This window comes from Lampetra planeri, chromosome 5 (genome assembly GCF_965212315.1).
Source record: "Lampetra planeri chromosome 5, kcLamPlan1.2.h2, whole genome shotgun sequence".
Classification (NCBI taxonomy): domain Eukaryota; kingdom Metazoa; phylum Chordata; class Hyperoartia; order Petromyzontiformes; family Petromyzontidae; genus Lampetra; species Lampetra planeri.
In genome coordinates this window covers 11,497,659-11,521,953 of record NC_136111.1, presented here as the reverse complement: position 1 = coordinate 11,521,953, position 24,295 = coordinate 11,497,659, and the positions used below count along the sequence as shown (strand labels likewise).

Sequence of the window (24,295 nt, the reverse complement as noted above, 5' to 3'; positions counted from 1 at the left end):
CCTTCCACCAAAGACGAAGAACCCCCGTGTAGCCTGAACAGACTGTTGGGACAAGTGCTGTTAGTGCGCACCTATGAAGGCCGGCACGTGGCACACGAGGGGGTGGTGGCCAAAACCACGCCCGGCCGCCTTTGTCTCCCCAGCGGTGGTGTTTACACACCACACCAACTACTCATTTGAGGCCGAGTCGACCTAGCGGAGCCCCATAACCGGTTCAGATAATCGTCACCGGTGTTGACCGCGAGCGGGAATCGAACTCGGGTCGCCGGGGGTTCGCAGCGCCGCTAACCGCTCCCCCATTGTGTCCCCTTTCACCACCACCAGCAGCCCCCCAAAACACCCCCCCCCCGCCAGCCTCAACCCGTGTCCTCTCCTCCTTAGCGTCGAACCCCCCCCCCACCACCACCACCACTCCCGTCCTCAACTCAGCCTTCATTCAACGACTCCTCTCCGCAGAGGGCGAGGCGGAGCCAGGGCTAATGAGATGTAGGGGGGGGGCTGCTGCTCTGGAGGGAAGGGTGAGGTGGGTTTTAAAAGCGCGTGCGCTCCTGAGTGGCACAGCAGAGCTGTCACGCTGCTGCTGGAGGCACGCCACGTGAAATTCCACGCAGCAGCAGCAGCAGTAGCTGCAGCTGCTGCCACTGGGAGGACCGCACGGACATCCCCTGGCCCCTCCGGCCGTCGTCTTCGTCGTCGTCGTCGTCGTGACGAGCGGCAGCTTGGGCAGCCTTGACAAGGCTTGGTGTGGTGTGCTGCGAAAGAAGACGTCGTTCAACATGCGCAACTTGTTCGGTGTTTAACGCCACCTGTGTGGTTTGTTTTTGCGCGCAAAGGGGACCGAGCATCGAAGATTCGTGACTGGCGAGAGAGGCTTCGCGCAGCTGTTTCGAGAAGAAAAAGTGTTCTTGTTGTTGGAGTAAAGAGGGGGTGGTTGGTGGGGGGGGGGAAACAATGGATTAAAATAATTAATGACCGGCCCAAGCCCGTAATGAAACAAACAGAAGGATAGGGAATATCAATCTGCGGCAGGATGCTTTGGGGAAAAGCAAGTTCGAGGTAAGTTATGATCTTCTACAATACTGTGATGTTGTCCGTGTTTGTATTGGTCGCACGCATGCATGGTGTACACATCAACAGCAGCTGTAAATGTTACACGAGACTATATTGTGTTTAACAACAATGTGCATAGCCCTTAGTTGGTCATCACGCGATCAAGTGAAATGTAAACTTGAAGGGATCGATGGAGTTGAACGATATATACTATTTGAAAATGCATCTCATTGGATTCAAGATACTCGTGAGCGCATTGGGGGTAAAACGGCATTAATGACCATGTTTCTTAACTCCAGGTCATTAGCAAGCAGTACACACACATACAAAATATATTCTTTCATGGACGTTTGTGTTTCATAATCAAGTTCAGCTTTCCAAAACCACTCTGACCTGCTCTCATCCGCTTATTCATGTATAATCAGTTTAACTTCGGCCTGCATTCGCAAGGTCTCCAAGGTGCATGCATTCTGCTGCGTTTTCGCGTTTCGTCCTGGATTGAAATTAACGCTCATCGACTTGTAACATGAGATTTCCAAAGTCTGAACGTTGGTTTTTTTAAAGGCATAAGTGATTTCATGAGCTTTTGGATAAACAGAACTCTGTCTCGACTAATGAAGGCCAGTGTCTAATCATAGTACACATTTATAGTGCGAATTAGAGTTTATTCTTCATATGGCTTCATGTTAAATCGAATACAAGAACCGTATTCTTTCACGAATCAAGCACACAATTGAAAGTTCTGACCTCTAAGCTACACGCATGAAGATACATCCATTACGATGATTTGCAATGCACGAAACACTGCAAATGAATGCGTGAACACCTCTGTGCAACGATTTCTTTAATATTAAGATGAAAACTCAATAACTTTATTCGTCATCATCAGCCACGGTCAACTTCACCATTGAGTGAAGTCCTCCCCAAGCCGTCACCAAGCTCCCACAACATAGCGATGTTAACAATCCAGACAGTACCTGCACAAGAGCCGATTTCATTGCTTCCTCTCGTCCACGTTTTTAAATCCTCTCTCTACGATGCGTTCCATTGCTTTGCTGCCTCTCTTGTCACTATTCTTGACCATCAGCCTTCATCCCCTTCTTCAAGCGACCTGTTGTGCCCAAGCCCACTTGCTGTTTGCTTTCAATAGTTTTCTGTCTTCTTAAAACATAATAAAATAATATTATTATATTATTTTATTATGTTTTATTTTTATTATTTTATTATTTCCATTCTACGTGACTTTACCGAAAGAACCAAGAAGATGAATCCCTACAGTCACGAAAGCTTCAAATCGAAGTTTTCTGTCTCTCAATGTTAATTCCAAGCACGCACGTGTCCATGCTGAATTGCGAATGTTTACGTTTGTTCCCTTTCTTTGTGAAGGACCATGTTTATGAACCAAACATCATAGTGGGAAGTACACAATTATTAACAAAAAATCACCAATGTGACAGCAAGCAGCGTGACATGTTAAAATTTCTTTCCATGCCCACATTCCTAATTTTGCCCTCCGAGCACAAAAGGTCAGCATGTATAGTTGATGTTTTGAAGTGAACATATACATGAGAATGTTTATGTTAAAACATCACCACACACAAAAACAAGGTCTGTTTGGAGGCACAGCAAATAAACAGAAACTCAATATCTCCTTTGCTTTAAGCACTGCAGCTGACACAATGCACAACTGAGAAAAAAACGAACCATGAGTGTTTTATCAACATGGCATTGTTGATGTATTTTCACGGTTAAGCAGGGATACTTTTTGTAGCAGAGTATAAAGTTTTAAAATGCGCTTTCCATAAAAGCACGTCACTCTTACATTGTAAATAAATTTATTTACAGCCAATTGTCATTACATTTCAAGGTTTTTTTTACCATATATCTGCCACGGTGGCGAGACGTTAACTACCTCGCCTAGTATGCAGGAGAATGTGGGTTCGATCCCGACCCTGACACCTGTATATATGGAGTTTGCATGTTCTCTCCGTGATCGCGTGCATTTTTCTCTGGGTCATCCGGTTTTTCTCTCCACATTTAGAATCATGCGTTTAGAATATTTGGCTGCTATACATTTCCAAATGATAAGCAACTTGGTTGGGCTATAATTTAAATGAGATAAGTAAAATACTTAAAGCTGGCCAGTGGGGGTTGCTGCGCGAGAGAAAACACGACTTGTCCAGATATCACTCGCCGCTGACGTTAGCCGTGGTCGGGAATGGAACTCAGGTGGCCGGGTTCATAACGCAGCACGATGACTACTGTGCCAGTTATTAAACTATGCCACTGCAATTGGAAGCAGTTACAACCGTTAAGGCTGATGGACTGCTTTTAACGTTCATAATGCTTTCAGAGAGATTTGTAAACAGAGCAATGGAATAAAAGTTAAACCCATAAAATAAATATTTTCTAAATTCTCTTCAGATTTCAGTCTAAATTTCTGTGAAGTCGCCGGCCATGATTGAACAAATACTTAATTTTGCACAGCCAAGAGGCCATTACAACAATTAATGTAAACCCTAGCACAAAAAAAAAACATTTACTGACACCGCAAGATGAGAGGCAGCATGATTGTGAGCGGTGATGCACAGGGTTTCTCTACATATCGTCTTCCGTGAACCCCAAAAACACCTTTGCCAGGTGCAGCACAACCCAGTTCAATGCATTGTGAAGGCAGGACAAGTCATGAGAACTGTCGAGAGATGAGAGACAACATGAACTCCGGATTGGAGGCCATGACTGGACAGGAACAACTAAGAAAAAGAATACATGGAAAAGCAGGGGAAGACCTTTGCCTAGGAGTGGGAAGTGAGAGGCTGACAACAAGAAGGTAAAAGTGCAATAGAATAGACGAAACGGATCAATCTCTGGCATGTTTGGCAGCTCACAATTATTTTGTTTCTGTAGCTCAAGGCAGTATTATTCTGTAAATATCTAAAAACATATATTTCTGTTGACTTCAGGGCACTTCCCATGCCAGATTACGGGAACGCAATGTTTTCTGTTTTTTTATGCATTCAAAAAGATACATTTGCATAACACTTCAACTTATAACCTGGCTTTTCTATAAGCAGTTGGCTGGCACCTCGTTGTGTAACTATTGATTTACGGCTCGTGTAACTGAACACTCAACGAAACGATTTACGCAGCGAACCAAAAACTCTCTGGTTACAAATAAAGTTGTAACGCTGAACGTAAATTCATCAATCGGTATACAAAAATATCAAGATACATGCATCTAATCGCACATGTAAAAATGTATGTTTAATTCATGTATGCAGTAAGGTGTTTTATGTGACCCCTCCAACCACTGGAAGCCAAGACATTTTCCATAATGTACAAAAAATGGATTTATGACCCTGAATAGAAACAAGCTATTGAATTGTGATGGCAGCAATTTGTTATCCAACCCCAAGTATCAAAGCAATGCATTACATGAGTGAATAACATAAAGTTATATTCTTTGGTTCTTTCGGTAAAGTCACGTAGATAAAAAAAAATAAACATAATAAAAATTAACAAAAACTCACGACGTTTTGATCGCAACACAAGCGGTCGTCATCAGGCGGAGAGAAAAGTCGTGAGTTTTAGTTTTTTTGTTAATGTTTATTATTATTTTTATTTTATTATTTTCTATCTACGTGACTTTACCGAAAGAACCAAAGAATATGAATTCCTGCAGTCATAAAAGTGAAGTCAAAATTTTACATTAAGTTCTTGAAGAAACGCGACATTTCACTAATCACATTGTTTTTATATTGAGAGACCGGAAGAAGAAAATGTGGATGGATTAGAGAACAAGTTAATGATATCAAATTCACCATTAAGGAAAGTGAACGTACTTGACTAGGAAATCACTACTTAAAGGGAAGATGACCAATGGTTGCAGGTCAGGCTAGAAAGAATATGATGGACGTTGGTCAAGACAAATGGCAGCATGGTTGCCTGAGAGCGTGTCCACCGTGGAGATGGAGTGATCAAATCAGCTCGTGTGAAAAAGATAGACGGATTGTTGCATCGCAAGACCTCGAGGGATGGTGATGGCTTTTGAAGGCCTGCATCCGGCAGTAGATATAAACATGGATGTTGATGAGGATCTTGGTGATGTCACCCTTTAATACTTTGACGGAAATATTAAGTAAATTAGTGTATTGCAAGCAGAGCCCGAAAATGTTGTTTTAATAAAGCGCACACAGACGTGTGTCGCAAGCAAGGTCAACAATGAATGAACATCTGCAGCACGAGATTTTATCAGTGCACTTGACAGGAAGTGACCTCCTCTAACTGCAAAAAAAGCTGCAATCTGATGAAAGCCTGGCATCCAAAACCGTTTGAACCGGGCGGAGATCTCACTGCACGCCACTGTGCGTCACAGATAAAGCCTTCAGGGGAACAGCCAGAAATATGCAACCAGGCCATGAAAACAGTGCGTGCTACCGCAAAAACCGCACATCTAAACCGTACGGCCACCAGCGTCAGATGATGCCACCTTTACGTGGCTCGAGAGCGAACGATGTTTATTCATGGGTGTGTGCAACTAAACGGTGTACTGTATATCTATATCCACAGCACGGTACCCATCCCAATATCATCAGCAGCAGAAGCATCAGTAGGAACCATGGTCAGTCAATCAAGCCCGCTGCCAACGTGCAATATTTGAAATAGAAATCGTCAAAAAGTCTAAATATCGTCCTGCCCAAACCCAGGGATGCTAAATGTATCCTATCCGTCGGTGGCTCTGGGAAAATAATGTAAATTCCACATTCCTATGGCATGACAAAACCCCTTTTGACTAAATAGAAATTCCATCAGTGTACGTACACAAGTCAAATTTGGCTTGAGTGTTCTAAGTTTACAGCCATGTCGCAGATGGCTGTATTATGCAATTATTTAAAAATGGCTTTCTTCCCTCCTAAGCAACACTGGCAACAAACCAATGAGCCCTTTTGGTCTCACATGAAAGCCCCCGCTCTAGGACATCAGATCAAAGAGGCAAGAACTTCAGCATTGAGACTTTTCCTTTCAGACTCTTCAGAGAAGCCCCAATTACTCCAGCAGGGAAAACACAACGGTTTTTGCAAAAAGCTCGCCCAAGGCAATGCACCCGACCACTCTGATTGCATAAATACTCCCCCCCCCACCCTCCAACTCTCCCCAAACAACCTCCCTTATCCTCCCCGCAAAAACGCAGGCTCTCCCAAGTTTTAATTTCCTCAAATGTAAATGGCCGGCGCCACTTCCTGAGCGTTTAATTTTTCAAGAGAACTTGGGGGCCATGGCGGTGGTGGTGGCGGCGGCAGCAGTAGCGGAGGAGGAGGAAGCGTGCAGCTGTGTTACACATCAACGGGCAGCGGACTTGGCCCACATGTCCTTCCAGAATTTTCCATGCATTCAAATTTCCGTCACAGGCCCCTCTCCCGAGATCGCCGGTCCAGCCCGTGCCTCTTTTATTGAGCCACGGTTTCAAGGCCTTGGCACAAATGTTTTGCATTAGACGCGCGGTGCTCCGCAGGTCCAGATGGGCAAAAACACGGCCCCTTTCGTTCCCAACCCGTCAAACCGGCGGAGACCAGGGCATCATTGCGGTATGCTGAGAGACAGAGCGAAACACGTGTCCACAGTAATGAGTGGACAAGTACTCACGAGGGTAGGGGTCAAGAACAAATCAAAAAATTCAAGGGAAGTTACGGGACTTAAAATGCTTCCTCGCCAGTTGGTTCAAATGTGGGAATCAATTCTGCATACATCTCACCCCCTCGTCTGTAAACAAGGAGGCGAACGCACACAAGGAGGCGAACGCACACAAGCATGCGCTGAGAACACGTGACCACTCAGGATCCATATTAATGGTACAAATATAACCTGCTCTATTGTGTAGCTGCCGTTTACCCAATTTCCCAGGTGCCCCCCTTGTATGTATGTATGTATGCATGCATGCTGAACTTCTTTCGCACAGTACGTAGCCAACCGTGCTCAAGATAAGGAGACAGATTCATATCCTGGGAGTATTTTGTTATCTACCACGAGAACTGGTGCCATAAAATGCAGGTTAGGAATGTATACAGATTTTATGCGAGATGCCATTTGGTATCCACCATGGGGGTCCACTATTGCTTTATCAGATCTATAAAGCATCACCAAGCAGGCAGTTGCTTTGACAGATTTCTCACAAAGGAATAAAGTAATCATGCACTCTTATAAATACTCTTTTAAAAACATGATTCCTAATGCACACTGGTAGTGAGGATCAAAGTTTATTATGGCACCAATACAGTATTCACCTGTTAAAATGTGTAACTATTAATACGATGGATTTTAAATTAGGATAAACAATAGGGCAGCATTATTAGAAAGACTTTCACCATCATCCACGATCGATCCACTGCTAGATGAAGGCCTCCCCATTGTTACCATACCATTATGGTCTTGAATGTCAGAATCCATCTCCCTCCTGTACATGAGCTGACCACATCGCCTCCATCTCCTACAGTGGTCATCCTGTTGGGTGGCTTCTCACCCCTGGCTACCATTCTGTCACCAGTCTCGACCATCCGCCATCATCCCTTAAAGATATGTCCTGCCCAATACTGACTTTCCTTTGAAGTCACGATGTCCCCGATTTGCTTTCTCTGATCCATGTACAATCTGTTTGTGAGTGTAATTCCAGGCATGGATATCCATGTTCTTTTTTAACACTTTTGAGCTTTAGTTCCATTTTCACCAGCAGTGTCCGTGTCTCTGATCCATATATCATAGCGGGTAGTATGCAATGATTGAAAACGTTATTTTCCAGGTGCATTGGGGTGTTACTTTTCATTATCCAAGCAATGCAACCTTGACAGAGACCATGATAATGTTCATACATTCAACCACCAAAGGTGGAATACACAGTAATATGCAGCTCACAGTGAACATAAGCCCGTGAACACATCACCCAGAATGTGCCCCATCTCGCCACATCTCAGAAGCTAAGCAGGATGAGCTTTGTTATTGCTTGGATGTGTGAACACCATGCACAACAGGTGGTTCGTTATAAGCTGTGGTGATGTGTAGTGGGCAGCAGATAACAGTGCAGAAATATCTATTGGGATACTTCACACTTCTATGCTCGCACATCTATTCTCCCCTCTTTAACCAACCGGCAATGACCAGTGCGGTGAAGTACGGTCGAATAATCCCCAGAACCCTCATGGTATGAGGAGGCCCTCATTTCTGCTGTAGAGTGACAGAAAGGTCTGCACATGACCAAACTATCTACGTGACTTTACCGAAAGAACCAAGAATATGAATATGTTCTTATTCATGTTTTAAATGTAGTTTCTGTGAGCAAGAAAACAAAAAGGCAAAAAAACTTTTCCAAGTCGACTCTGCGGCAGCCGGGTCTCATTGAAAGGTCCACCGTTGCTTTCACGGCTGAAAGGGGGGGGGGGGCGAAAAGCTCTTTTCAGCTGCAACTGCCCGAATCGAACTTAACGAGCTCTCGTTGGCATTAGGCATGAAAAGATTTTGCAATAACATCTCCTTGCAGGTGATCCAATAAATTTAATCCACTGAAAGCTCTAAATGCAAAAAAAAACACAAGCTAAGGAGCACATGGCAATCTTCAGCACAAGTTTCGGTGGCTTTGTTTAACAGCTTTAGTGTAAACAGCTCTTTCTTCCAAAGCCTTCTTGGCCGCATCTTTGTGACGATCCCTCTGACCCCTCCGCGATCCACTTCTTTTATCCCAAGCAAGCAAACTATCCCATTGGGCAGCGACTTTTTATCGCGGTCTTCCTCGGTTCAGGAGCACTGTTTGGCGTGAGTGTTACTCTTCAACGGGGTCTCTCGTCACGCCTCGACAAAGCATTACGCACGGTGCCAAATCTATTCTTACACAAAAAAACGTGCTGCCTTCTTACCTCCACCAACCCCCGCTGTGCAGCACACTTTTCTGAGCATGCAAAAAAAAATAAACGTTACGGGCGGATTTATAAACAGCCGTACACAATGCATAGCATGGATGTATGCTGTATTGTACACAGAAAATGTGCAAAGTGGCAAGTGCATTATGTAATATTGTTATAATAGTAATGCAGCTCTCATGATGCTCACACTTGTGCTTTTCAAATAACGTCAAGTCAACTTACGGCTGAGAGACCCAAGTGAAAACTCTCCATCCACTTTTGTGCTGCGAGTTGCTTCGGACAAGATTGGTATACAACTGGGAATCCGAGAAGACTTGAGACCATTACGGCTTTTGTACAGACGTTCTACTTGATGGCGCAGCTTTGCCGTGGCACAGCCAGCCAGCCAACCAATCAGGATAGAGCAAGATGCAGCATCTGCTGCCCCCTCCTTGTTTGGGATCGCCAGGGAAACGGCTATGTAGATGCCGTGTCAAAAAACTGTCAATCACTATTCCAGGACACATACGCGCGCAAGCAATTTCTGTGTCCGTAAGCTTTACCCTGTGAAGCTAAGCAGGTTTTTCGAGCCTGGTCCCTACTTTCAGGTGTTGCAGGTGTGGGGACGCAAGGTGCTCAGGAGGTTGAGTGCAACCCCCTTGTATACACAGCACGGTGCTGGGTTCTCATCTCTGGATTCTCCGCTTTCCTCTTACACGAAGCCAAACACTCATCCATGACAATGTGCCAAATATTACAGTATAGCGGTACCCCCTCCTGAAAAAAAAAGAAAGAGCATCGAGACTTGGAGGCTTTTATAGATAAATAACATGTTATTGTCACCGATATTATTACACTAATCGCTACGTGCGTACACGTTTCAATCTTCATTTGGAATCGGTGCCAGCGTTAGCAAAACAATGCTCTTGTCCTCCTGCTCACTGGGAGGTAGACACGGCCACTTAATGGGCCACACATGGTCGACCTCCACCCCTCCAATCCAAAACAGTATGTTTGCCCTCAACATCTGCTGCCTTAAAAAAAACAATTAATGCTGCAATCAGCCGTAATATTGTTTAAGTGCGGCACTGCAGCGGGTGGCTCTTTACATTTATCAACGCTGGCGCTTAAAACAACGTTGTGGTGATGGAGAAAGGGGGGAGGGAAGATCGAAAAATTTGCCCGATCGCCTTAACAAAATATGCTATTCATCTAAAACGACTGTTATCTTTTCACCTATGAAAATAACCCTTCTGAGTTTTTCTATCAATAAACCACGTACGTCAGCGAATCACATGACCTGCGACACGGCACGAGCATGCGATTATTTCTATAGGATAACTATTCTGCCAAAACACTGCACGCCGCACACAGTGTGCTGAGAGAGTTTGTGCCGTGATTTCTGTTTTGTGGCCTTTTAACCAACGAAAATAGCGCAGCGTTGAATCATGACAATTTGGCGTTTCCTGCAAAGAAATATACACGTCATGAAAAACTGCCAAATGAAATACATCGTTGACCATTTTTTTTGCTGCCCTTCATTTCCTTTTTTTGTAATTGTGCTTCCCCGGCTCCGTGCTCATTAGGCCGGGAGACCAAATCTCGGGAGACCGGCAGATTTAGTCAAGTGCAATTTGCCTGCACCGAACTCCTGCTCATTGCCATGCCTGGAAGCTATTTAGCAAGCGCCCGTTTATGCCCATTCGCCAATTCAAGAGGTAGTGACTACCAATGTCGTTATTCAGTTAGGGGGCAGACGTTTAAGGCAAACCCCGATATGGTTCGATCCTTGTGGCGAGAGAGCGTAATAGGTTTCTGCTTGGGCCACCGGCTTTGAAAGTGGAACACACCACCTACCTTGCTACCCAGCTTGGGCAACACAGCGTGCATCCGAAACCAAAACAGTGAGCGGTGCTCGGGAGGAGGAAACCTGACGACGGTTTCCGCATGCCCTCCCCCCGCTGCAAATAAAGGTGGTCCCTGTTTAACGTGCGGCACCGGCCGCCTGCACAATCACCGGTGTGGCTTTTGAATGGAACCCGACTCAGTTTCCCTTACCGGGTGCCAACACAAATACAGTGAGAGAGCTGGGCTGACAATGCATATGCAAAACTTGCTCAGAGAAAGAAGGCAGTCCATTGAAAACAAAGTAAACCACTCTACCGGGGAAACACGTGGCCCATCAAGGAAACATTTGGTTATGCATGGGACATTGGTGAGAAAGCACGACATCAGCTAGAAAGGTGTAATGTCATTCTTAAAAGGTCACGTTGCCTATTATAGGTTTGAGCTGTGTATAAAGGCTAGAGGCATAGGTAGCTACTCTGTCTCGTCTTGATTTATGGTTGAGGAATGTGGAAAACCAGTTAAATTTTCTAAAATAAAAATCAAATCAATAGTCTTACCAGCAGGTGCATCAGAACAATTATAAAGCCAAGTTATATTTCGTATAAAATTATTAATTATTATTAAGAGCGGAGGAAATAGCAGCTGCGAGCACAAAAGCCATGATTGAGGAACGTGGATCACGTATGGCGCACGACAAATGAGAGAGTTGCACAACAGGCTTGGTGCTGAAATCCAAGTGGCTTGCATAGGGAGGGAGGGAGGTTAGGTTCAAGGGATGCTTCATCATTACATAATACTAGCCATCATCAAAGCACTCAATATCAACATACGAGACCTAGGAACACCTTGTATAGGATAGATTAAAGTAAAAACATCTCGGCCCTGCGTCATGTTCCTGATAGCACTTGAAAAACTTTATAACACTTTTTTGGCCAAAATGTGTCTCATACATACGACCATAAACGATAGCACAACTCTTAACATTACCATGCACAGGCATTCAAGCATTGTCACCAAGCAGTGTGCTCAGGCTAGACAAAAAGGGCACTGACATTTTACATTATTTTATTCAAACCAGTTAATCATGTTCATCCTGTGTTATTGCTGTTAGAATGTGGCAGCTGTTTTCAAATAAAGCAGTCAATTACCTAATGAATCAAAGGTCAGTTTTGATATGCAGGAGTGAGCTCACAAAAATCCTTAACATATTTGGCTCTCAGTTCCTCTCCAGCAAGAGAGCTCTTAAAACAAATCAAATCCCATACAGCCAGGCACTTCTCAGTGCCCTTATTAGTGGCATTTCCACTTTCCATATGCCACTGTTTGCAGCCACTCCTGGTCAATTCCGGTTATATTCAAAAGCTTGAATGAATTTTACACTGGAACGTGACACATTCCAGATTGCATTTCTTTTGGATCGGTGCTGTTCAAAGACAGAGTTGAAAAACCAGTCCTCCGGCCTCTCCTGTGGACCAATCACAAGTCACGTTTTATATACGTAATGTGGTACAACGTTTCAGTATCTGGAATGGACTCGGGTGAAAGGATGTGGATTAATCCCGAAGAGCATGTATTTGGGAAAAAAGTATGACAATTACATCATATTTTAATTTCTTTGTACCTTAAAGGTTTAACAATTTGTCATACTGGCGATTCGATACATTTTCACGATACAGATCTGTGATTCATTTTAATAACTCGATTTTTTTTTACACTTTGCTGCATTTGTTGGCCTTTAGTGGCTGGAGGAGCCATGTGAACCTATTACAACATATACGAATAAAAAATCGACTCATACACGCGTTTCTATGAGTGTATCTTGTGCTTAAGACTATCTCGCTCAATGAATCAGTGGATCGTAAACTCCCAAACGCTTGTAAGGACAAACAATGCACTTGAGTTCATTCAAAATGTACAAGCGCTGTAATTCGACCGGATTCAAACCCCGACGGAGCTGCAATCGTCGCGATCGACACTTTATAACAATATACATGCGAAATGATCATTCTCCTCGGTACAGTCCTGAACAACAACAAAAACTAAAGCAGCACGGATGCTGTCATTTGGATTGGCTCAAAATGGTCGGGTAACAATTGCCACTGACGTTTGCTGGTCGAGGCTTACAGTGGCAGGGCAGCTCTGGCAAACCAGCCCAACAGGTTTCCTCACCTCCAATTAAGGCTGCCCTCCCACGGCGGCTGACGGCTCCTGCCTAAAGCCGGCGCCAACCCTAGCCGGTGTTGTTAATCGTGAAAGCTGCTTCCAAGTCAATGGCCTGCAAAGAAGCAGGGTTACTTGCCCCCAGAGGTTCTCAAACACGTGGGGGGTGGGGGGGCATGGATACCGTGCAGGAGAAAACGTCGAATGGAGCTCGGGAAACGTAACGGATTACACAACACGACACGAATGCCTTGCTGACCGCTGTGTAGACTGGAGACATGGATATATGATCCCTCTGTATTGTGGCCTTGGTGACATTCGTTGTGTTTCTGGGGGCTGGAGTGGGTTCCAGTGGTTTTGACTGGGCGGCCAATCTCCCAAAAAAAGAACACAGTGTACTTAGCACATCATGGTTACAAAATGCTTCCCAAACACAGCAAAGAGTAACCACAATGATATACCCACCTGGCTACTCAATGGATTTTCAGGAATCAGGGAGGAGATTCGATTTTAGAACCAACATTATTATTCACCCTTGGTCTGTTTCCATTTGACGAACGGTCGTTAATATCTGCACATATAGGAAAACACTTTTATCAATCCACCGCTAAATGAAGGCCTGCCCATGCCGAGCAGGTCGTGGGTGGTATATGACCATACTTCACCACGCTGGTCAGTTTGGGTTGAAGGCAGGGAGAACAGATGGGGAAGCGTAGAAGTACAATCCAACACATTTTTTTCCTGCACTGCCCTCTGCTGCCCACAAAGTTACTCCTCAGCAGCCTATAAAGTCTGCTATGCATGACAGTTCCTGTACACGCATGCACATACCGTGTGTAAAGAATTGCTTTTAATAAAAAACGTTCTTTTTTTATGAATGACCGGGTCAAGAGATGTTATGTAAGCTGTTCATGCAATGCAACACTGTATGCAAAATCAACACTACAGAATATTATTGGAATTCAATGGCGAACAAAACATTACATAAATGTTCAGCTATGTTCATAACATGTCAAAAACTGGCACTGGAATGACAACTGGCATTAAATTTGGGTCAGGAGTTCCAAAAATGTTAAAGTTGTCGGGCTGAAATACTGGAAATGTACAGAACTTCTATTACCTGCGGTCATGTTACCCATATCACTGTTCCTATTATCCACGGGGTTATCCACAATCTAACTCCGCTTATCCATGGGGGGGATGCAGATTATAGGAGCTACGGTGTAAGACAGACGGGAAATTACGTTATTTAATATATTTGCATCTCCGATGTGGAAAATGTGGCAACTGTTTTCACCAGCTAAGCAGTACTTGTGTTACAAGACAGTAGTTGTGTTTGCTGGAAGTAAACTATTCTCCAAACTGGCTTTGACATGTGTTCACGAGAGGTTTTGAAATGTGTTTGCAAAGCTTAAAATCTCACATCAGCTTAAGGCCCTGTGCAAACTACATTGCACAGAGGTTTTGTAATGCTTTCATACAGACTGTAAAGGTGCAGCCGTGCAATTTCCTGCTCACGCCACTGCTGGCAAGACAAGTATTAGCTAGGCAGGGCTCTAGAGAGACCCTCAAGAGGGAATTTGGCCAACCTTTCTTGGACGAGGTGGAAGAACCCACACTTTACCCTGCTACACACGCGTGACCTGCCCGTGCGACCACCTGTGTCGTACCCATGTATATTATACTGCTGGATGGATATTGGAGTTGGGGAATGGTGGAACAAGGGAAGTTAGGAAACTTGCCCACATTTCAACTGCCATAATTTGCTAACAGAGGTATTAAGCGACGTGTAGTATTGTATTGTCCATTATTTATTTGTTGGGCGAGATGTTAACTCTCTCTCCTGGTATGCACAAGGTCGTGGGTTCAATCCCGACCGTGACGCCTGTAATTTTGGAGCTTGCATGTTCTCTCTGTGGTCGCGTGGATTTTTCTCCGGGTCCTCCGGTTTTTCCCTCCACATTTATAAACATGCGTGAGAGTATTTGGCTGCTATAAATGTCCACATGACAAACCACTTCGTTGAGCTATCATTTGTGGTAAAATCGCTTCTGAAAAAAAGCTATATAGCCATAAAAAAAATTCACTGGCCTCATTGAAACAACAGAAAACGCTAATAATGAATCCCTTTGAGTTAAAAGTCAGTATTATACTGAATGGCAAACAGCAAAGAAAAGTGTTGGTATCATGAACAACAAAGAACATTCAGTTCCAAAATGGAATAACATTTCCTCCCTTGAATGCGGCACACTTATCAGGCAGTGAAACATCAATAACATGGAATGTTACCAACGTGTAAAGCTTCATCCACTAATTCCTTCTAAACCAAGGTCATGTTTGTCAGCAGATGGCCACGGACAAGTTTCAGAAACTTGAAATACGCGTTTACCACTATTCGTTTTGTTGGAGAGACTTTAAAGTGAACATTGTACAAGTTTCTAGCGACTTAAAAAAAAAGGTTTTGTTTACAAGTTTATTGCATCCACACCTTTATTTTAAACATTGTAGAGAATTTTAGCAAAAAAGCAATGTGGCAATCAATACTTTAGGTATTTATTAACCAACCCGGGTTTTGAGATTGGCAAAAATGTGCCTTTAAGAGCTGGCAAACTTTACTTTCCCCGTGGATGGATTCTGGGTGTTTTCACAATTGGAAAGTTTAGTCAACAGTCAAGTCTCCATGAGAAAAAAATAAAACGATAGTGCTAACTTTTGGGTCTAGCCTGAATAGTGTTCTTTTTAAATACGTATGTTTTCTCTGTGATCTATAGTGCAAATTATCTACAGTATTGTACTATATTGCTGGACCGGAATGGTGGCATGGTGGATAGCGCAATCACTGCACTGCGATAAGAACCCAGCGGCTTTCGGTTCGATTAAATTGTAAGGTGATGTCCGAGTTGGTCCTGGGCCCACCGCTTCGCCAAACCCACACGGATTAGTGTGGTGAAATTTGGTCAAACAACCCCCGGGACTGATAGATACCGCGTGGTGAGGCCTTCTGTATCGGGCTTATTAATGGCGGCAAATTGCAATTATAAATGCACTCTATTACAATGCATCAAACACAACGCATTAAATAGAATGCATAAATTCCGAGCTCTCGCGTAATTATAAATCGTGGACCATTACACGTTGGTAACATTCAGGGACTCTGCACTGTGGTTACTGGGTAAGAACACTTAACTCAATAGGAAAAGGAGCAATGTCAAATCTCGGTCAGGAGTCAACTCAGCCCATCTCATAAAATAAGTACCATTTTGTGAAAGTTAAACAGCAGTTTTCTAATGGAAAGAATAGCCCCTGCCATAGTAATGTAGAATTTCCAGCATCAACCGAGGACTGCTGAAAAAGATGAGCACCACCCCTACATTTGTTTCAGCATGAAGAACGCTTTGTCTCGACTTTTCTACGTAAACGTTTCAAAATATACACCTGTATGCATCTGTGCATATCACTACTGTAATTATTAAACATTTATAAACATGCTTTGAATGGAACCCAAGTGATCTTCAGAGGATTTAAAAGACAATGAAAAACTGTAGGTTGACTGAACCCCGACGTCCAGAGAATAAAGACCTATATATGGGAAGTCGTGGCGTTGACAGAATACATCAATGAATACAAAGCCCTTAGGTGCTCAACATGAAAACATTTCAACATTACACCACACTGACATTTATGATTCATTAACTAATGGATATGGTTCACATGACAGTGGACTTGTGCTAGCTTGGAGAAAGACCTTTTGCAAGTACACGCACACACGCACTGTCCAGTATGTATGCATGCATAGGTAATACAAAGGATTTCTGGAATACAAACTAACCAGAAGGACTTAAAATACAATTTCACTAATTCGCACAACTCTCTCTAAAATCTATTACCACTGCAATTTTACATTCCCATCCTGTCGATGCATTTAATCATAAACCAGGCATTGTTTTCATGTACTTTGATGGCTGGTAAAAAGGAATACGAACAAACATCTCTCGAATCGGATAGGACCGATGCCACGGTCCTTGTTGTCACACTCAACGCACATTGGAACATGGCTCCAGAGTCCAACGTGAATGTGTGTTCTGAACTTCAGTCGACACTATTTTTCTGATTTATTTTCGTAATTGTTTTACGAGCGCTACTCTTACCAGGGTGGTTACTACCATGTTTCAAGCACTGACAGCTCAGCATGAAGGGACAGTATGGAGCTTGGGAGCAGGCGCCTAATATTAAGAAGGTTGCAGGACAAAGCCATAAGATAATTCTACTTTGGAGAAGTAGGTAAAGGCAGAGCCTTTGCAATCGGTCGCTAACACTCGTGTTGGTAGAATGACCTCCACTATCTAGTTACAGAGAGCCACTTGTGGGTATTGTGGACTACACTTCCACGCTGGCCAGAAATCTTTGAATAGATGGGAGTACCCATACTCCACCCACCAATTGACAAGCTATGGTATACCCATTTACAGATAGTCCCCGAATTACGATGGTCCGACTTACAATATTTCGATCTTACGATAGCGATACGACAAAATTGTAAAATATTTTAAATTTCGCGTGGCAGGCAAACGCAGCAGCGTACGAGAGAATTATCTTATGGCTTTTTCATCAGGTGATGACGATTGCTTGTGTTGCGATCGAAACGTCGTGATATTGTTATTATTTTTCTTATTTTTTCTATCTACGTGGCTTTACAAAAAGACCCAAAGAATATGAATTCCTCCAGTCACGAAACCTTTAATTCAAGATATAATATTAATCTATTCCAGAATAGAATCAATATTTCCCTGTGCATTGCTAATGCTGAAAATTAACACCTACACATCTCCAAGTTATAACCCACTTGGGAAGGGGTAATACCAGCATGATTAGGGGTCAAAGAATGCATCAATTGATCGATTCCTATTAATTCGGGAGTATTAAAGTTGCATGTGTAGGAAGCAATGTTTTGTTTGCATGCGATTTAAATATTCAAAACAATCTTTAGTCTTTGAATTTTAACAATGTTCAACCCATTATTATGTTGTAAGTGGCTTTTACAAGGCATTTAAACAAAACCACAATCAGGTGTTGCATGCCAGTTATATGGCTTTGTGGTCACTATTCACAGGTTTTAAATAATTTGACTCCACAGCAGCCAATGTCCCTTATTAAGCAGGAGATATTTTATAAGCCGACTACTGGTTTTGAATGCCTAAAAATAAACTCTGATAAGTTCCAGATTTTTGACCTCTTTTTTTTCACCTCTGTGCTGGAACAAAGAACCAGATTACACAAATAACGCCACTCCTGTGTGTTTCTTGAACAGGGCGAGAGTCTCAAACCAGCAACATGTGAGGGCCGCTTGGGCTCAGCGGTAATCCTGCACGCACGCTCCGAGCCACCCCTGACCTCGCGGCGTGGAATGTTAAGCCGAGCAGGCCGGTGCGAAGCGCCATGTGGAGCTGCTCCCGGGAGCCTGTCTTCCAGCCCCTCAACGCATGCTCAGGCTCTGAGTTCGGCCTGCAGCTGCAGCCCCAACAGTCCCACGCCACCCCGGAGGGCCTGTGCCAGGCCTACAACTACTCCCTTCCTGTGTTCACCATCACCTTTCTCGTGGCATTCCTTCCCCTGGGCCTCTTCTACAACCTCAGCCTGGTCTTCGTGAACCTCCACCACCGCGCCTCCATGGCAGCGCTCGACATTTACTTCGTGAGCCTGGCACTGGCCAACCTGCTGCAGCTGCTGGTCGCCGTTGGGCAGATGCTTGGCACGGAGCTGCTCTGGCACCGACAGGGCTTGGGCGAAGGCTCGGAGCTTCCGTCGGTCCAAACACAGCTGCCCACCTGCCTGACCCTCTTCGTGATCTTCAGCATAAGCGCGCTGGCCGGCGCCTACTCCCTGGCACTGCTCAGCCTGGACGCGAGCCTGGCGGCGGCGCTGCCCCGGAACCCCATGGTGAGCGCGCACAACGCGCGCCACCTCTGCAGCTTCGTGTGGGGTGGCGCACTCCTCGCCGTCTTTCCGGCCTTCCTGCTCTTCGCCTGCCGGGCTGAACCCACCGACTCGGAGGACGGTGGCGGCGGCAGTGCCTACGACAACGCCAACAACGGTGACCAGATGCTCGACTGCCAGCGGCTGCAGATTCGCCGGCTGGTGGACGCCGTTGACTTTTTCGCCGGCTTCCTCGTGCCGCTGCTTGGAGTGGCCGTGAGCTTCATGCTCGCGTGCCGCATCCACCGCCGGCCCCTGCGTCCCGAGCGGCCGCCTGGCCCGCACAACCGCTCGCTGGAGGAGGACGAGGAGGAGGCGGCCGAGGCAGCGACGTTCCGCCTCGTGCGTCTAACCGTGGTGGCTCACTTCTCACTCTGGACACTCTACTATGTGCTGCTGCTCTTCTACCTCATCACCGCGCACGACGACAAAGAGGCGGCGGAGTGGCTGTCGACGCGGCCCGGCCTGCACAGGACGCTCAGAGGACTGGCCCTGCTCATGGCCTACTCATCCAGCTGTGTCACCCCAATTATATATCGCTGCCTTCGAATTAATTTCAGCTCAAAATTAGACAATACGCTGAGCGCACTGCACTGCTGTCCGTGGAGGCGGTGGAGCGGACACGCGTTGGAGAGGAATAGAGCCGAAGTTCTTTAGCCCGGTCAACAGAATGGTGAGGGCTCCTGGCAGCAGATTTATTGATGTAATATTGTATGTTAATTTAAAATAGTAAGAGTAAATATTTTGCCAGAAGCCTGTTGTCATTTTACTTTACAAATACTTGGTTCATGGAAAAAAAATGCTACTTTTTAACAATTTCCATAAATGATTTTCAACAACTATACAAAATTACGTATACACAGACACATACATGCTGGTAATACAGTACATGTACTCTATAATGCATGTTGCATTTAGCATTTAAAGGTAAGGGGGGTTGAGAACGGATCTAATCGCAACTTCAGGAGTTTGTTGATTTTGCAACCCTCTGGGGTAAAACTGGGTAAATGTTCCTTACAAAGCCCTAATGGGGCTTTTTTCCCTCTGACAAGGTTCGGTCAGTAAATGCGTCCCACAACTTCTGCTGCTGAAAAATCATGATACTGACGAAAAGCGTTCTGATGTGAAAAATCTAACAAAAAACTGATAAAAGTATACGCATTCTATTTCATTACTTTATCCTTTGATTATACACGCTGGGGAAAAAATAAGGCATTGACGATGGCTAGTTATAGATATGAAAGTGTATTTGCTGCCTAAATGATATACTGGAGTGCGTATGGAATAAAGAATGTGTTTCTTGGAAGTGATACATTTAATCCTTAGGCTTAACAAATGAAAAAAACCCTAATCACCTCCATACCATGTAAGTATATATCATGTCCTGTGATTTTGTTTTCAGAAAATGAATGATTTTACATACGTATTTGTGAAGTTGAAAGCACTTGTATCGTCTATATACCTTTGTAACCTCAAAACATTCGTCACATTACACGATGTAACACAATTTTTGTTCCTGGGTAGTACGTGTTATTTTGTAATTGCTCATGCCTATAAAGTATAGAAAATGGCTATTATTCCCAACAAACTTTGCTTTTGTGACCAGGACAGTGATATTTAGAAAATTACCTATTTTCTATGATAAAAAGGGCGAATTTGTGTCTTTTCGTTCACATAAAGTCATAAAAAAAACATGTTAATCAAAATGAACATGCATTTATACTAAAGTAATACACAAATGACTACAAAAGATTTAGAAGGAAGTAGTTTTTCGAGATTTACTATTTCCTGTAAACAACTTTCACAAATCAGCCCCCAAATGAAGTCTCCCATCATGTTCTCGTTATACTGTCCTTGGTAGCGGCATTCAAAGTCCAGGATATCCTGGTGGAAGCGCTCGCGCCTTGCTCCTCCGAGTACGCTCCCATGTTCTCCATGAATTTATCAAGATGAGCATCAAGGATATGGACTTTGAAGGACATCCTACAGCCCATTGTGCTTTAGTTCTTCACCAGTCTCAACCAGCTCCACATAGTTTTCGACCTTGTGAATGTCCAGGAAGCCACAAACCACTGGGATAAAGCTGTTCCAAGCCGCTTTCTCCTTACTAGTGATCTTCTTGGGTAATTCATTGCACTCCAGGATCTTTTTTATCTGTGGTCCGACGAAGACACCGGCTTTGACCTTTGCCTCATACAGCTTAGGGAAGAAGTCTTGAAGGTACTTGAAGGCTGCAGACTCCTTATCTTACAGCTCTGAAAAATTGTTTCATAAGGTCCAATTTGATGTGCAGTGGTGGCATCAACACCTTCCGGGGGTCCACCAGTGGCTCCCAATTGACGTTGTTCCTCCCCACAAAGAAGTCGGTCCGCTAATGCCAGTCCCGCCTGTGGTAGTGTACCTTGGTGTTCCTGCCGTTACAAATGCAAAGATAGCAGGGAAACTTGGTAAAAACGCCTTGGAGACCCATCAGGAATGCCACCATTTTGAAGTCTCCGATTACATCGCAGCCATACTCATCATACTTCAAGGCGTCCGGCAAGGTCATGATGCTATTGTAATCCTCTGAGGCGCACTGAGTGAGCCAGGGGAAGAGACAGGTACTTGTTACCATTATGGAGCAGCACAGCTTTGAGGCTCCTGGATGAGCTGTCAATGAAGAGGCGCCACTCATTCTGGTTACAGGCGATTCCGATTGCCTCAAACAGACTGGTTACATTGTGGCAGAAGCAGAGCCAATCTTGACGAGTGAAGAAGCTGAAAAAAGGTTGGTGACGCTTCCTCTGATCTGCGACTTGCACACTTTCATCCAACAAGTTCCACTGCTTGAGCCTAGACGTCAAAAGCTCGGCAATGGACTTGGTGAGACCAAGATCTCTGATCAAGTCGTTGAGGCCTTTTTGGTTGGGGTAGTATGGGTTTCTCTCCTCAACTCCACCTCTGAAATTGTCACCTGGATCTACGTCTTCCTCGCTCTCTGACTTGCTGCTCTCTTCAAAAGACGGCTGCTCTCTCTCCGGAGGAGTGGGTAAGGGGGAGCTCATGGCAGTGTAGCACTGGGGCAATGGATGAAGGAAGGTCCGGATACGTGATAGCAGGTAAATTCTTGCCAGTCCGACGTTTGGAAGGGTCCACCATGCAGAAGTAGCAGTTGCTTGAGTGGTCAGTGGGTTCCTGCCAAATTCTTGGGATAGCAAACTTCATGGTTCACTTTTCCCCTCTGTACCATCCTACAAAAATAAATTTATTTCACCCATGACTAATGTGTAAGAGATTATCGCAGCATTTTTCATATATATTTTTTCAATAACATTGAAAATTGTAAAACATTTAGAAATTCCAAACTTTTTCAATTTTAAATAAATAAAAAATGTATAACATAAAATTCCGAGCAACAATTGTCCATCTTAACTTCCAGAGTTTTTTTGCATTGCTCGCATGTGAAATGAGGTACCCAGGGTTTGTCTTGATCCCCGACAGGCATGCCGAAATATGCCTTTTAGGCCTCACACATCTTAGCAGATGCTTCCACGGAGTGCTTTTTCGCTCTTTTCTTGATAAATTGGCCGCAGACATAGCAAAATGCGTCTGCCGGATGCTTGCAGCCTCTTGATGCCATCTCAGAAAAATGCAGATATGTATCCACTTAGGCAGCTAGAACTAAACTGAACTGGTGGGCTTATGGCCCCTGTATTTATACTACTATTTATATTACTGGAAAGTTATAGAATGTTCTAGAAGTTACTCCAAGTTCACTCAACACTGAATCTATCTGGAATGTTCTGGAAAATAGGTAAATTTCTAAATTTCACTGTCCTGGTCACAAAAGCTAAGTTTGTGGGGAATAATAGCCATTTTATCTACTTTTGAGGCATAAGCAATTACAAAATAACACTTACTACCCAGGTACAAAACTTTTAAAAATGGTTACAGTGTTATCATAATTACGAGGCATAACATATATTGCACTGAAAGATTTGACTAACGTACAATTTACATTATTTGCCAATAATGTAGCTACTGAAATACAATAATAATGATTATACAATGTTTGTTTCGCATTTTATTTCATTAACGACGATTCAGCAAGCGATTCAAACCTATATTTGCGTCTGTCTTAGTCCGATCGATGTCATTGTGAAGGATGGTGCTGCCAATGTCTCCTCGTGCGTTATTGAAATACAACTTGCATGGCTGAGTGACATTTTTTGGAGTTTGTCGAGTTCTTCTATTATCTGCAAACAATAAGCGCCTTGTGTCTTTTTACAATAATCTACAGCAAGCATAGTGCCGCAATAATAAATAAATAACATTCATCACAATGTAGAACTCCAAATATATTAACTGACAGATGAAAGGATTTTTCCTCATGTTGATCATGTGGGTTGTTTGACCAACCATATACTTCACCGTGCTGGTCAACATGGGTTGGTGAACGCAGAGCTCAGAAATCGTTCACCGCCACCTGTGTTGTTTGTAGCCCTCACATGTCGTTGCCGTTGGTACCAACCATAAACTGACACTCGTACTCCCATTCACAAATAAAAGCTGTTTTTTTATCTATCACCCATGCACCCGCAAACACCACAGTACAGTATTACCTTTCACAACTAGTGGCATCCAACCGTGACTAAAAGCAAGACTGCTGTGGGCATTTACTAACTGCCGTGAATCACATTGTGGCAGTGGAATAAAGGGGAAGTGTCAGTTCTTAAAACGCAGCTTCCCAGTGTGTACTTGTGGCCCGTGCCTGGGTAAGTCTCTCAATAGAACTCGAACAAAAGCGAGCCTGTAATTACAGCAACATAGTTCCCCCCCCCTCTCACCCATATTTTGGAAATTATTTATTAACGTGTCATTCCAATCGTGGTGGTGGCATCATGTCATGAGATCGACACATTTCAATTCGGATTGCTGCAACAAAGCAATTGCTACAACAAGCATTGAATCATTGTCAGACGTCTTCATAAGACAACAAACAGGAATACCTCCGGGCTCACATTAAAATCCACAAAAGGGACACACCTTTTAATTGCCTCAACGACTTTGTGTTTGTCACATGCCAATCCAGCTAAAAATGTTGCAACTCAACGATGGAATTGAGCCAAATACAAAAAAGTGCAGCAAGAACATCACCTGACTACACTTGGGAACCAAGTTTAATCACAGGTGTCTGGGCCTGGCTTCATACCCATGATCTCAGTGGTGCAGGCTCAGTGCTCTGACCCCAGAGTCACATGTGCAGCCACCAATGCACGGAAGAGCGCTTGCACAAAACAATGCCTCTTTATGCGGGTCCCCCCTTAGGCAGTAAGCACCGTTTGTTTGGTATGTGTCATCTGCGGTGACACGCATTAAGCAAAGGTGGGACATTGCGT

General features: G+C 44.1%; 2 protein-coding genes across 4 annotated transcripts in view; one reads left to right on the top strand and one right to left on the bottom strand.

Annotated features, from left to right (window-relative positions):
- CHLSN (cholesin) overlaps window positions 1-24,295 on the bottom strand; it is a 60,161-nt gene that overhangs the window by 22,688 nt on the left and 13,178 nt on the right. The gene's annotated exons all lie outside the window — the stretch shown is intronic.
- LOC144718863 (G-protein coupled receptor 146-like) lies at window positions 541-23,121 on the top strand. 2 transcript variants are annotated; one of them, XM_078594437.1, is made up of 3 exons: window positions 541-1,056; window positions 3,691-3,880; window positions 18,253-23,121. In XM_078594437.1, the coding sequence occupies exon 3, from the start codon at window positions 18,381-18,383 to the stop codon at window positions 19,572-19,574; it is 1,194 nt and encodes a 397-aa protein (XP_078450563.1). In that variant the 5' UTR covers window positions 541-1,056; window positions 3,691-3,880; window positions 18,253-18,380; the 3' UTR covers window positions 19,575-23,121. The 2 variants fall into 2 exon arrangements, with proteins under 2 accessions (XP_078450563.1, XP_078450562.1); XM_078594436.1 differs by lacking the exon at window positions 3,691-3,880.